This window comes from Lagopus leucura, unplaced genomic scaffold (genome assembly GCF_019238085.1).
Source record: "Lagopus leucura isolate 7727_CA_CO unplaced genomic scaffold, USGS_WTPT01 Super-Scaffold_797, whole genome shotgun sequence".
NCBI lineage: Eukaryota > Metazoa > Chordata > Aves > Galliformes > Phasianidae > Lagopus > Lagopus leucura.
In genome coordinates, this window is record NW_024962259.1 from 3,288,535 (window position 1) to 3,302,136 (window position 13,602).

General features: G+C 39.9%; 1 protein-coding gene across 5 annotated transcripts in view; it reads right to left on the reverse strand.

The window, feature by feature from the left end:
* The window catches only part of STXBP4 (syntaxin binding protein 4), a 52,714-nt gene that overhangs the window by 30,134 nt on the left and 8,978 nt on the right, over positions 1 to 13,602 (reverse strand). For 4 of the 5 annotated variants that reach the window (XM_042865093.1, XM_042865092.1, XM_042865094.1 and 1 more), the window contains exons 6-17: positions 13,338 to 13,412; positions 11,664 to 11,749; positions 10,891 to 11,020; positions 10,267 to 10,399; positions 8,288 to 8,394; positions 7,711 to 7,894; positions 6,769 to 6,847; positions 4,530 to 4,624; positions 3,978 to 4,074; positions 2,694 to 2,806; positions 1,939 to 2,025; positions 445 to 510 (exon numbers count right to left, since the gene is read on the reverse strand). In XM_042865093.1, coding sequence (XP_042721027.1) covers positions 445 to 510; positions 1,939 to 2,025; positions 2,694 to 2,806; positions 3,978 to 4,074; positions 4,530 to 4,624; positions 6,769 to 6,847; positions 7,711 to 7,894; positions 8,288 to 8,394; positions 10,267 to 10,399; positions 10,891 to 11,020; positions 11,664 to 11,749; positions 13,338 to 13,412 — 1,252 coding nt within the window. Of the gene's footprint in view, positions 1 to 444; positions 511 to 1,938; positions 2,026 to 2,693; positions 2,807 to 3,977; positions 4,075 to 4,529; positions 4,625 to 6,768; positions 6,848 to 7,710; positions 7,895 to 8,287; positions 8,395 to 10,266; positions 10,400 to 10,890; positions 11,021 to 11,663; positions 11,750 to 13,280; positions 13,413 to 13,602 lie in introns of those variants that run through there. The other variant, XM_042865095.1, reaches the window with a different exon arrangement.

Here is a 13,602-nt window from a genome sequence, read left to right on the forward strand (position 1 = left end):
GGAGCACCACTGTAACGTACTTCTGGTTACATTCATCCAAAAAAGAATCTGGTTTAATTCATCAGGGTCTGCTGTGGGGAAGGTAACACCATAGGATTAACGGAGGAAGCTTCCAAGCAGTTCTCTCGCATTTGTGGAATGAAAGGTACCAACAATGGTGCTCAACAGAAACACGTAACGAGCAAAAACGTAAAACTGATCTTTGCATAGCAGTGAACTGAAAGATTTTTCAAATTATATTTTGCATTTTTGCATCTGATGCAACTGAGAGCCTCCAAGGAAGCCTGCAGCAGTACAAGAGAGAAGAAAGGGGAGCAGCTTTGGAGGAGGGCAGACAGAAGTGTTTGGTAGAAGCAGGAAACAGGGAAGTTGCTCCAGCTGGAATTTGGGATATAAACAGATTTCAAGAGAGAATGATTTTATTTTAAAGAAACTTCAGCATACTTGCTTGACTGCTTGTAGTTCCTCTGTTAACTGCTTCTGTAAATTCAGAGATTCTGATAATTCTTCCTGTAAAAACAAAAAAATAAATAAAGTATGCCATAGCTTGTATTCCAAACTAGATTCCAACTGCTGTGTTTGCAGTTTGTGACACACTCTACAAATGACATCCAATAAGCCCACAAACACACAGATTTTAAAAGCGCTGGTGGGAAAAAAATAAAATCTGAACATTTTCTTAAGATCTGGGACAGAATCAAGCTGTAATTCATAAAGGACAGTTTTTGGAGGGTTCATTAACGTCATACTCATTGCATTTCTCAAGCATCTGAGGATTACACACTGAATGTTTCTGCAGTGCAAATAAAACACGCTTTAAGCCTCTTGCTGCACAGCCACAGAGAAAGTGCACAGAACAAAGACATCTCTGCGGCTTGAGCAGCTTGCTGCACAGCCTAGCATTCACAGCAAGGCATCTCCAGCCCCGTGTCTGACCACTCTTTTAGCTGCCTACCGACACCAGCAGCACAGTCAGGCTGTGCTGCCATAGCCTGCACCATTTCCAGAAGCTTAAAAGCTCTGGAGAAGTTTATTAAAAGAAGTGCCATGAAAGCAGAGAGATGCTCACACTGAGGCAGAGCTTACAGATGTTTACAGGAAAAGTAAAAGAAATGGGGCGATTCTCATAAGCTGACCTTACCAGCTTTCAACATCAGCTATTCAAGGCCTCCTGGTCAGTACCCAGTTCTTCAAATTGATCACTGGAGACCAGGCTCTTTCATTTCAGTACAAAGTTCTTTGTGAGAAGAGTCCTTGTGCACAGAGTGAAGAACAGTTCTTTGTGTGCACCAACCCAAAGCTTTTGCAATCTCTAGCAAGGATGAATTTGTTGGGCCAGTTGACAACATATAGAACTGCTTGTACCCTGGGATCACACTTCCCACTCATGTCCAAGAACAAGAGTTAGGGGCACTCAATACAGAATTTATTTTTTTTTTTTACATCTTGGATTGCTAAAGAAATTCAAGACCACAGGACAATGGTTGTAACCCGAGGTATTAAGTAAAAATAAATACATTAATTGCTTTTGATATTAAGTGTTTCATAATGTCTGTGAAAATACGCATTAATTTTGCAAATGGATTCATTTATTTTCCAGTTAACTTCTTTCAAAATTATCAGCATCTGCTCAGACACTGTGGTTGTGAGGATCACACATTTCCAAATTAAACTGCTCTGCAAATCAGTCACTTCTCCAAAGACACTTCAATGAAATGGCTTCTCAACCTCACCTCCCTGTGAATCAGATTTAAAAGTCTTCGTGGTCCATGGAATAAAGCTCATGTTCTCCATACTGTGAGCGCACGATCTCTAAGCATTATGCAGTTTGCTCTGCCTTTTTATTTATCTATCACAACTTGAGTGTCAAAAGCAAAGCAGCAAAGTACACAAAAATTCGACTCGATTAAAATAACACAAGTCAAAATTAAGTATTACCTTTAATTTGCTCATTTCTTTTAGAGCTTCATTTCTTTCCTTCTTAAGCTTTTCCATGTCATCCTCCAAAGAATCCCAGGTTACAAACTGCGCACATTTAAACAGGCCCTGTTAGAAACCAGCCCTACGTGCATCTCTCATGATCCTTAACATCCTACCCTAAAAGGTCTTGTCAGTGAAATGAGAGAATGGTTTTAGAATGATTTAAAGCTCTGGAAAATATTATTGAAATCATGAAGAATTTTTAAGAAAATTCTCAGCAACTTATCAAGTAATTTTTCCTGTTACAAAGGACTCCCAAACTACTACAAAACGTCAAGACCACTACACTAACAGTCACCACTTTGTTCAATATTTTAAATAACACATTATTGTATTTAGATTTTCCTATGCTACAAATACACTGCTTTGGCACTCACTCCTAAGTTACCTCCAGAATGAAGTGATATTCCATTTAGCAGCAGCACAAATCACCAGACCCCATAACTGTTTATTATGCACACAGGTAGTAGCAATGTGTATTTAAGAAACCTTGGCAAATCACCGTTGTCTGTACTCACAACAACATCATTATGTGAATTGCTTTCTGCAATGTAGGTTGCTTCGAAAAGCTTCATGGAAACTGGGTTATCTTAAAGCACAGCATGACAGGGAGCTGTGCTGAAAACCTGCCCAAGATTTGGAATAATCTCACACGTTAAGCTCCCCAATAATCCCCTCCCAGCAGCTGAACACTGCACACACACATACTTCACCTGCAAATCTAACAAACTGGCAATTTCATCAATCCCAAACGTTACAGGTTTTTGGCCACCATCTGTTGCATCCAATTGCACAGAGAACAGATTCCTTGAAACTTCAATGAAATCTAGAAAACAAAACAGTTCAGGTTTTGTTGCTGCAGTCTGCAGGTTCGTGTCAGTAGCAGCATCAGTGGGTGCAACACAACTGCTCAGAGCACGATGCAAGGCTGCTCTCAGAATGCAGCATCTGCTCTCCACAATTTTCTTAAAGGAAAACATAAATCTTACAGTTTTGTCAGACACAGCCCTCTGAACAGAAGCAAGATGGCAAAATAAGAACAGGTCCTGGCACAAAATGCTTTGTAAGTTGTGAAGGAGAAAGGAAAACCAGAGTTCAACCTCCAAGTACCTGCTTAGAGATGCTGTACACTCGCAGACCCCTGTGGAAACCTGAGATCCGCACACCTGCTTTACACCCACCCTGCCCTGTGGATTGATCTTCCTAGAGAGTCTGCAGGAAGACACAATTCTGTGCTAGCTCACCGCTCAACTGCGCCTTGGGGAGCCTTCAAAAGCTCTGACAGACCTGGGAAAAGTGATGTTGGACAAGGAAGTTTTACAAACGCTGTGACAATCCCAATCAGCGCGGCCCGAACTTAATGTTCATTTTGAACGTATCAAAGAAAACGTTCTGCTATAATAGGAGAGGAAATGTGAAGGTCAGTTTGTGAGCACCACAAAATCCGATGGAAGATCCACCACCTTCACCAACAGGATACTTGGAAATCCAGTGTCACTTGTGGATGATTTGGTACAAGCAATTATTTCTGTACCAGTATGAAAGTTACATTAAATTTTTATACCAGTGTTTGATGCCATTTTTTCACAAATTTCAGGAAATTTTCATCTATTTTAGCATTGGAAATAAAACATCTCAATGTAAAACAAATATTCTGAAACTGTTGGTGTCACCTACCAGCACTGCCACAACCAACAGCAAAAAACTAGACAAAGCAGCGTGCTGGGCTGCACACAAATGGCTCTCCACACATAATAGTTCTTCTTGGTTGTCACCAGCTGACCAAGTGAAACCATCTGTCAGTTTCGTTTCTTTTCTCTACCTCTGATACAATCACTTCGTTTCAGAATTTTAAGCTTATTTTTATTAAATAGAAAGGTTTCTGCCCTGCAGTAGTGTTTTATTTGTGGTAGCAATCTGACATTGACAGAAAAGACATCTGCTATTTCTGTATTCATACATCTTGCTGTTTTCCAGAGTAATTAAGAAATTATTACCTCCAAAAGACACTGTTCCTTTGGAATCTTTCTGAAGTTGCTGCCTTAGGGCTTGCTGCTGTTCAGCTGAGGGCTGAATCCCAAGATAATTCAATGCCTGGAAGGAAAAAACTTATTTTGGAGAAAAAAAACACCAAAAGGACCAGGGATAAATGGCTGCAGGGACAGAGCTGCACTTCAAAGAGCTTTTGTATCGGAGTGCACTCTCACTGACTACACTTTTATTCCAGACACTCTTTGTGACTTCTTGTTCTAATTGAGAGATGTTCAGATATTATTTAACCTTGAATACAGATGAGCATAATAAGCAAAACCCTTTGTCCTTAATAACTTTCTTCAAAATCCTGAGGGACGTTCAGATCCTCAGAAGAGTTAGTCAGTAATTAGATTAACAAAAATAGTAATTTGCCCAGTATATAAAATGAAATATTGTCCCAGAACCTGAAAGAGCTGCCTCAAATTCACACCTTTGGTTTTGTCAACTTAGGAATATCCCCCAAATGCTTTATATTATAAGGAGGGAGGGAGGAAGATTCAGAAGATTCTGTTTACCTTCTCTAGCTTTTCTGCTTTGAGACGAATAGCAGAGCTCAAGGAAGCCTTCCTTCCTGGCAGACTGTAACCATTGCTCTGGTTGGGGGCAAGGACTGAGAAGAAAAAAAAGCACAGTAACGATTCAGTTGCAATTCCTGCTTTGAAAAACGTAAGTATTGATACCTTAAACTAATCTGAGATTTTCTTTAAAAAAATTGCAACTACTGAGTTAATAGAGAGAAACCAGAATAATTTGATGTGTTCATGAAACATGCAGCTTCTTTTTGAAGTGTTTTCCTTTCTCAGATCTACACAGCAAAACTCTGGAAACAGAAAGGGAAACACTGTTGTGAATTCCAAGAAAGATCTTCAAGACACACCTTCAGCACAATCAACAGGTCCTAAAGGCACATCCAGTGATCTGGAGAACCCTGTGGGAAGAGAGGCAATGCCCTGCTGCCAATTAAACATGTGCAGAGGTAGCTCAGCCTGAGTTCCAGCAGGATTCTCAGCAGGTTCTTTTGGGGAGGAACTCTTCCCAGGACTGCCATCCATTAAGTTCCATATTCCAAGTGTTTATCACCCCCCTTCCAGTTTGTTCAGTCAGAAATGCTGCAGTTTTGCATAACTTTAACTAGTTGCATTGATTAATTCATTACAGTGCACTAAGTTCTAATGGAAGTTGAAAAATGCAGCTACAGCCTTGTCATGTTTCACACACACCTGTGAATACAACAGCACAAGAGGAGGCAAAAAGCATAAACCAAAACATCTTGAACATCTCTGATGCCTCTCACATGCTATATTAAATTCTGAAGACTGGGCTAGAACCTCAGTTCAGTTGGCACTCTTTCTTTCAGCTCAGAATGACAAAGCTTTGTGCACGGCTTTCTGCAGGACTTTCTCAAAATTATGCTGATTTTTCCTATGGCATTTCAAAAAAATCCCAGAGCTACTTCAATTTTTCATGGTTATCCTTGGAAAAGGGCAGCAGAGAGAAGTAGCAGCTTTGGTTAAGGACTGGCGACAACTGAAGTGAAAAGTGACAACAAACTTCAAGCTGGAGCTGCAAGTTTTTCTGCTTTCTACTGTTAGCTACGCTCTTCAGAGAGGCTGACAAATTGCAGCCTTGTTCTCTTTAGGCAGCGTGAAGCTCCTGCGTGTTGCATTGTATTAAATGAGTCTCCTATTCTGAACACACCCAGCAACAGCTGTTTGTCTCGTGCCTTTGATTTAATCACAGTGTTTTTAATCATCAGTACGACAGAGCTGAGATCATTAAACTCCAGGTGTATTCAACTACAGCCTTTGCAGTATCAAAAGCTCATATTCCATCAGCTCACCCTTCAGGGAAGAAAACCAACCAGTCAGGTTTGCACTATGGAGGCTTTCATCTGGAATTGGGATATCTAACGTGGGCCACAAAAAACCCAAGCACAGTTTAAGTAATATCAGTGCAGAAACATCTAGGATGAATCAGATGCTGTGTTTGCCCTTCATCTCATCACTCTTCCCCCTCAAACAGAAAGAAGCACAGGTTCTGCTTCCTTACTGCTGCCCAGAACATGGTTCAGGTTTTCATACAGGGATACAGTTTCATTGCTTTCTGTGAGGATCTCACAATCACGTCTGCATTTGCACTGTTTATACATGCATTGCATATCAGCATCTCAGAGGAACGACAGGTGTTCAGTTCAGACTCGGTTCTGACCAAATTCTAGAACCTCTCTTCAATTTTCCCTATTGCTGCTTTCATAACATGTATTTGAAGATACAATCCAAGTGACTGCAGTCTTAGCTTGTAATGTCACAGCTCTCAAATACACGCATGCATTCTGTTTGTTATTGAAATAGTGCTGAAGAGGTCTGCATGTTATGCCTGTACTTCCAAAGCCTTGATTAAAAAAATGTGCAAGCAATATACATCCACAGAATCTCATTAAGGCAAGAAAGCACAGTTTCTATGGCAACATAATCTTGATCTATATGAGTCCTCATTATCTGCTTTCTACTAAGTCGGTTATCATTACTGCCATACAGCAAATGTTGTGATCACTCATTTTTGTTTGGTTTCAGATGTTTGTTGTTATATCTGACAGAAGCAACTGCACAATCCGTTGATCTCTGCTCATTTTGTACTATAAAATGGTGTAACATTCCTTTTTTTAGAAGCCTAAAGAATCTTACTACGTATTATTTTCTGTTAAGACAAATACTAAAGAAAAAAAGAGTGACAGGGAATTAAACCAGCATTTACCATGAACAGATACATCAGGAGGACTGCTCTCTGCAGAAGTAATTGGAGACTGCTCTTCCATTTTGACTCTAGTTTCCATCTGTGAAAGGAAATCAAAAGTCACGAAACACCATTTTGTAAGTAGGTCACAAACAGACCAGAAGCACACATTGAACCAAGAGAGGGAAAAAAAGGGCTGAACAAACTAAAACAACTCCAGCAGAAAATGCAAAGCACAGTGAGAAGGTACAACAACCAGAACTCAGACCAGGGCCTTATCAAAACCTTCCAAGGGTTCTCAGTATTTTCACAGATGAAAATAGCAAAGCTTTCATGCAACTTGCTTCAATGCTTGCACCCATGAGAGGAAAGAAAGCGGGCAAGAATTGAGAACATGAAAACAATTGAGAATCAGATTCTGATTGGGGAATCTTTTGTTCTTCCTCATTCAAAGGAAATGCTTTATTTTGTTCCAAAACGTTGGGGTTTTTTTTTTTGTTTGTTTTGTTTAATACAAATCATACACTAGCAAAAAAAGTGTTATTTCTTGTGTTCAGCATTGTTCCTTTACATTGAGGATGAACTGTGCTAACTGCCTCTTACTTAGCCAAAATAAAGAAAACTTCCCATTTTCCTGGGTTGCTGATTTTTAAGCAAAAAATTCTTCATCATGGAAGAAGTGCAACCTGTGAGATTGCACTGTGCTCATACAGAAACCAGGCACTGAGATACAAAACTGTATCAAGATATCGCAGATATCAAGTTCTGAAGCTTTGCTGCCAGGAAGAAACAGAAAGAACTCCGTAACTTTAAATGCAGTTGTGGCTAATTTTAAAGGATTTGTTTTCCTACTACAAGTCAAATAATACTCCTATCACCCTCATGAAAGAATCCTACGCTGAAATTCCAGCAAAACCCAGGCAAGGGCCACTTGCTTCCTACAGGAGCAGTAAGCATACTCACAGCGTTAGGAAGCAGCGCTGACATGAGCTTTGTGTGAGGAGATGCCACAGGACTGGGGCCTGCAGCTCGCTGTCCAACAAAGGCTGCAGGAGGCGCGACGAGGCTGGGAGGACGCTGCAGATTCTCTGAATAACTGGGAGCACTTTTTTGTCTTATAAAAGCTATTTCACAACAACTTTCAAACCTAAAATTAAAAATGAAAAAGCTTTCAGCATACTGGATGCTGTTCTATTCATGAGAGCATGTACTACTAGTGCAAACATCGTTTTTTCCCCAACACTGCATTATTTCCTCTTCTGTTTTTCTAAAAAGATGTTTTATTCTCTACCATTAGAACCATTAGGCAAGCAGTGCTTTTTGGTTTTCTTTTTCTCCTTTAAAAGGAATGCAAACACAGTTTTAAACAGCTAAGGGGTGCATTTGAGTCTCCTTCTGTGATGACAGCATTTCAGCTGAATACATCAAAACCACGAACACCCCTTGTGTCTCCTCTAAGCACAGAGCATTTCACAGTAACCCAGTGTTCACTGTTGTCTAGTAGCCCATTGTGGAGCAGCTGTCTGGCAGTGGCAGATACCTCGTCCTGGCTCTGTCAATGATACTTTTTGCCTCTTCATAGGACACGCCAATCAGTGACTCCTTGTTTATGGAGACAAGCTGATCTCCAGGCTGCAGCCGTCCATCCTGATCCACAGCAAACAAAAAACAAAACCACAGATTTTGTATTAACTACCAACACTGGATTTTGGTGAAGTTGTGTAAAGAAATTTGGACAGCAGGTCATACTTCTGTTGAAAACAGATAAGCCATAGATATTTGCTTCACCAAGAAATAACGACCCATAAGACGAGTGGAAACTTCTTACTAATTAACTCTGCTGAGACTTGGACTAATTTGTATTTCAAGAATCAGACATTCTTGGCTCTAAGCAGGACTTTTCAGGGATCTCCTACCACATTCACCTTACCGACACAAGCAGACCTGCAGACCTGTCTGTTGGGAATTGGCCAGGCAGAATTACCATAGAAATAATCATAGAAATGATACTGTCAACTTTGTGTTGAATTGTTCATTGCAATCTTTCTACCAGCACAGGATCGACGGCACTTTCCTGCTTCAGGTCTGCAAAACAAAACTTTCAATCTGCGTGGGCAGATTTCTCACTAATATAAAGCATTCTTCACTCACTTTTTAAACAAGCCTTAACAAATTTAACTGAAAACGCATGGCATTCACCTACATACTGCACATCAGCCATGCTTATGGTTACAGATTCAGTTCAGACAATTGTGCAAAGTAACACACACAGAATAACATCGCGTTCTTCATTTTTCAAGACATGAATCACAGAAGCAACCTGACCACATAAATCAAACTACAAAAGTGAAATACCTTTATAAGACTAATATAGTTTGACATACTTAATACTTTCATACACTAAGATTTAGTTATGTTATTTCAGCACGTGATCACACTTTGTTACATTTCCTGTCACTAAAAGCTCAGGTCTTCCACTTCTCCTGCAAGCAACCTGTTAAAAGATAACAATTTCAATGCTGCCCTCCGGTGGCAGAGATTTAAAATGCACTCCTTATTTCGATTTCTCCAACAGGATAAAGAGGGAAAATACCTCCAGCACTGCTAACACCAGAACACAGAGCACACTCATGGCTCAGCCCCACTCCATCAATTACAAGCACGACAGACTGTAAGTGCTTTAAATTCACACACTTACAATGAGAAAAATGTTTCAAAAGCCAAAACGAAACAGCAAAAAGGAAGAGAAGGAGGATTACCATTTATCTATGAAGCCTTGGAGAGATTTGGCATTTTTTCCCTTCAATCTCTGCCTTTTAGGATTAACCTCAATCTACAGATGTTCAATCAGAAATACTTTAAGGCTATTTTGGAGCAAAACTCACTGCTTGTGAAATTAACTTGTACCCTCTTGCTTGGCAGATGGCAAACGCTGGCTTATCTACACCTCCAAATAACCATAATAACACAGGATGACAAGAAGACTCTTAGATGAACAGATCTGTGTATTTGAACCAGACTGTTCTGTTGTTTATTTTTTAAACTCACAAGCTCTCCTGATTTACATATTGCACATGTCATAAAATGAAAACAGAAAGCAGTACTGATTCATACATTTTATAAGTCTGCTCTATTTTTTGAAATTATTTGCCTATGCAATGCTTTTCAACTGCAAGGATTCAGCTAAATCCAGTGCAAGGGGGAAAAAAATAATGCAGGTCTGCAGGTCTGTCCCCTCCTTGCTGATTTTCCTTGCATCATAAAGCCTCTTACAAAAAATCACTTTCTCAAGTTCCTCCTAAGTGGAATAGGGAATAAGATCTTCGTTTACCCCACGCAAACTCACATAATTTTCATTTTGAGGCAACCACGCTGCAGTGCAATGAGATAATTCTGTCCAGGGAGAAACAAAAATGGATTCCATGATGACAATGTGTGTGTATGATGTATACTGGTACACAAAATGCAGGCAAAAATACAGGGGACTCAACAGTGTGAGAAGGAAAGGTCTTCACCCACCTTATGACAGTCACCGCCAGGGACAATTCCTTGGATGTATACCAAAGGCCCCTCATTTCTGTCAATTCCTCCAACAATATCCAAACCAAGGTTTGCTCCTTTGCAAACAGAGATGATCTGAAATGCACTACCCCTGGGAAGAGAAAGAGAATGTACACTTACCTCACAGCTCTGCATACTCACAAATGAGTGTCAAGCCTACTGATTTCACGGGTGTGCACCACAGTAACAGACATAACCAGTGGATGGAATTGAAGCATGATACAGCTTGCTTACTACAAGATCTCTAACTTTGGGTGTTGCTTCAGGGAATTACAAAAGGAGCCACTATATAATTTTGCAAGACCATAAATCTCTCTCTCTCTCTCTCTCTCCCTCCCTCCAATGAACCATCCAGGTACACGAGCCAGAAGCACGCATTCATTACAAGACTCTAAGAAGAACAGTCAATCTGATTAATCTAACTTTACCAACTGAAGAATTAGAAAAAAGAGAGAAAAATTTCTATACTCTGACAGTTGGTGTTATCAACAGTATTATAGGATTCAAAATACAGTAATTTTGAGCACTTCAACGCTCAACTCCCTCTCAGACAAGGAAGTTACCATCAGCTTTGGGAATTACTTTGCAATCTTTGGAGATGCTGCTGGTACAGAATCTTTTCTGCTGACGGTGGTGACAACGTCCTCTGGAGGCAACTGAGGACTCTGTGACCTCGAGGATGATCCAGAAGAAAGGCTGTCCACAGGTTTTCCTTAAAGAACAACGAAAAAAGAGAAGTAAAACACACCTTTGGGAAAAAGCACAGTTTCAGCTCACTTAAGGGCTCGGTGGCATTACTTCATGTTAGGAAGCAGAAAACTGTGAGCAGTTGGGCAACAGAATAAAGTTTAACTCTACACAGCTAAGAACTGCAGCCAGCATTCCAGGGACACAACAGAGCAAGGGATGACTTTAAAAAATTTGGTGAAATAAATAAACAAATAAATAAAATCACAGCAACTTTCCAGAAGAGTAATGCTCCAGCAATTGCTGTGTACAGACATTCTATGAATGTGGTATAACTCATAGAATATGGTATTCTAGCTCAAATTTTTATTAGTAATTCATAATCTTGTGGCACTTTTCTACAGCCAAGCACTGTTCACACAATTAACTAAAACTGATGAAAGTGGACAGTAGAATATGTAAGTTAGAGCTGGGAGAGCTGGCACAAACCAAGTGATTCACATGTTCAGACTACAAAGTAAATGCTAAAGTCCCGAGTAAACGTGCTTTGCCTGACTTCCTCTTGCTCCAGTACCCTTCCCACAAAGCCTTTCAATGCAGGGTTCTAATGCACACAAGCATAAATTCTGCCCCACAGGATTATGTCAGGGCAGGAAGCAATCTCTCACCAGCTAACAGCTGTGTTGGAGAACTTCTTGCAGAATGGGCGTCACTGTGAGAGCCGTACTTATCCATCAGGTCGAGGAATTCCTTCCTGTGGGAATAAAAAAGATCCTTTTTGTCAGGACTTGGTACTGGTGCTAAAAGTACCCTTAGCATCCTGCTAGCATCTCTGCTGGACACTCAGTCCCTCTGACTGGATAACACAGGTATGCTAAAAAAAAGAATGTGAAAAAAGGTACGAAAAAAAGATCATAAAAAATAAAAATGGTGTTTTTACAAACCTACCAAAACAAACTGGCAAAAAAGCAGCAGAGATGTAGAACAAAGTACACACATTACAGAAACGGAAACAACTCCTTATTAATCAAACACTGGATGCAGCCTAATAGAAAAGCATGATTTTTTAAATAATCTGAGCTATAAACACCTCAGTAATAGAAAATGTAAAAATAAATACACAGAAATCAAGACTGATGTAAGCCAGAAACGTCATTGAATTAATATGCAATTAAAGATAGAGGACAAAATTAACTGACCACAGTAAGTTCCTGTCATTGCAGTAACTGCAGACTTATTGAAATCTTGTTGGATGTGTTGCTTAAAAAAAAAAAAAAAAAAAAAAAGAGAAAAAAAAAGACCATTTACTGAACTAACATTGAACCCAGGGAAAACACACAAACCCAGTTAAATGGAAATTGAACCCTTTATCACAGGGATGTGATGTAATTCATTTACTCAGAGGCATCTGAGTGAGGGACTGTGCAGAGTGGTACAGCATCAGGACACTGAGCATACCACCAGGATGGCAAAAGGACTGATGGGTTTTAATTATTGAGGGAGTTTAGAGGAACTAGGTCAGAATGCTTTAGATAAAAGCAGATTAAGAGCACACCTCACCTATCTGGGCAGCCTGAAAAAAGGAGAGATCAAGGGCTGCAGCAGGGAGTCATTTACATTACTGTCAAATACAAAAATAAAGGAGCAGAAAGAGGAAGGGTGAGGTGTCACAGCCATTTCCTCCAGAGATTTAAATCAGAAGGGTTACAGGTGTGGATCCTAACATCCCCTGTGGTTCCAAGTATCGGTTTATATGGCTAACTTTAGACAAGATTAAGCAGTACTTCACATAAATGTACTTACAATGGAGGTTCTGGACAACCTGCTGTGGTGAACAGTTTAACCTACTTAGCCAAACTAATTCAGAGCTCATTAGAGACTGAGAAGAAAACTCCTGAGGAGAATCAATACTCAAATTTGCCTTTTTTCGGAGGGCAAGACCAGCTTAAATCACATATCTTTGTGGTACTGTAGATCTAATATATTCCTACTTCTTTATTATTTTAAAATGTGAGAAGTGTATAAAAAAACCTATCGTTATTGCAAATGAATTGTAACAATAAGGGTTGGTAACATAACATGTCAATCCTCTTCATTAAACTGAAATCGGCCAGAGCTTACTGCTATCAACAGCCTTGATAAAGTGAGCCTTCCATTCCCCCCTGCCCAGGGCACTAAGAAAACAAACTGCTGTGAGATGCAACACTGGAAAATGCGACACGTGCTGCATTTCTGTGATTAATCCCATCTGAAAGTAAAACACGTGCAATCCTGATCCCTACAACCTCAGGTGCTGCGTTGGATTCTGTCAGTTTGAAGTTGAGGATTTCTTTTTCTCTTACTTTGCCTCTTCATCTCTGGCAACCAGCAGAGACATATGATTAGATGCAGAAGCTGTTCTCAAGATGTCAACGGCCCTAGGAAGGGAAAATAATTAAGTAAATACATCAAAGTTTCAATCAAAGTGGGTAATGCTAAAGTAGTGGGAAAATGAACACATATGTAATGTAGTTAATCATTTTAACAGCCAGATACAGAGAAAAAAGTTTGTCAGTATCATAACCCAAAACTGAGTCAGTGCCAGCTGACAGCAGTAACCTGGGATGG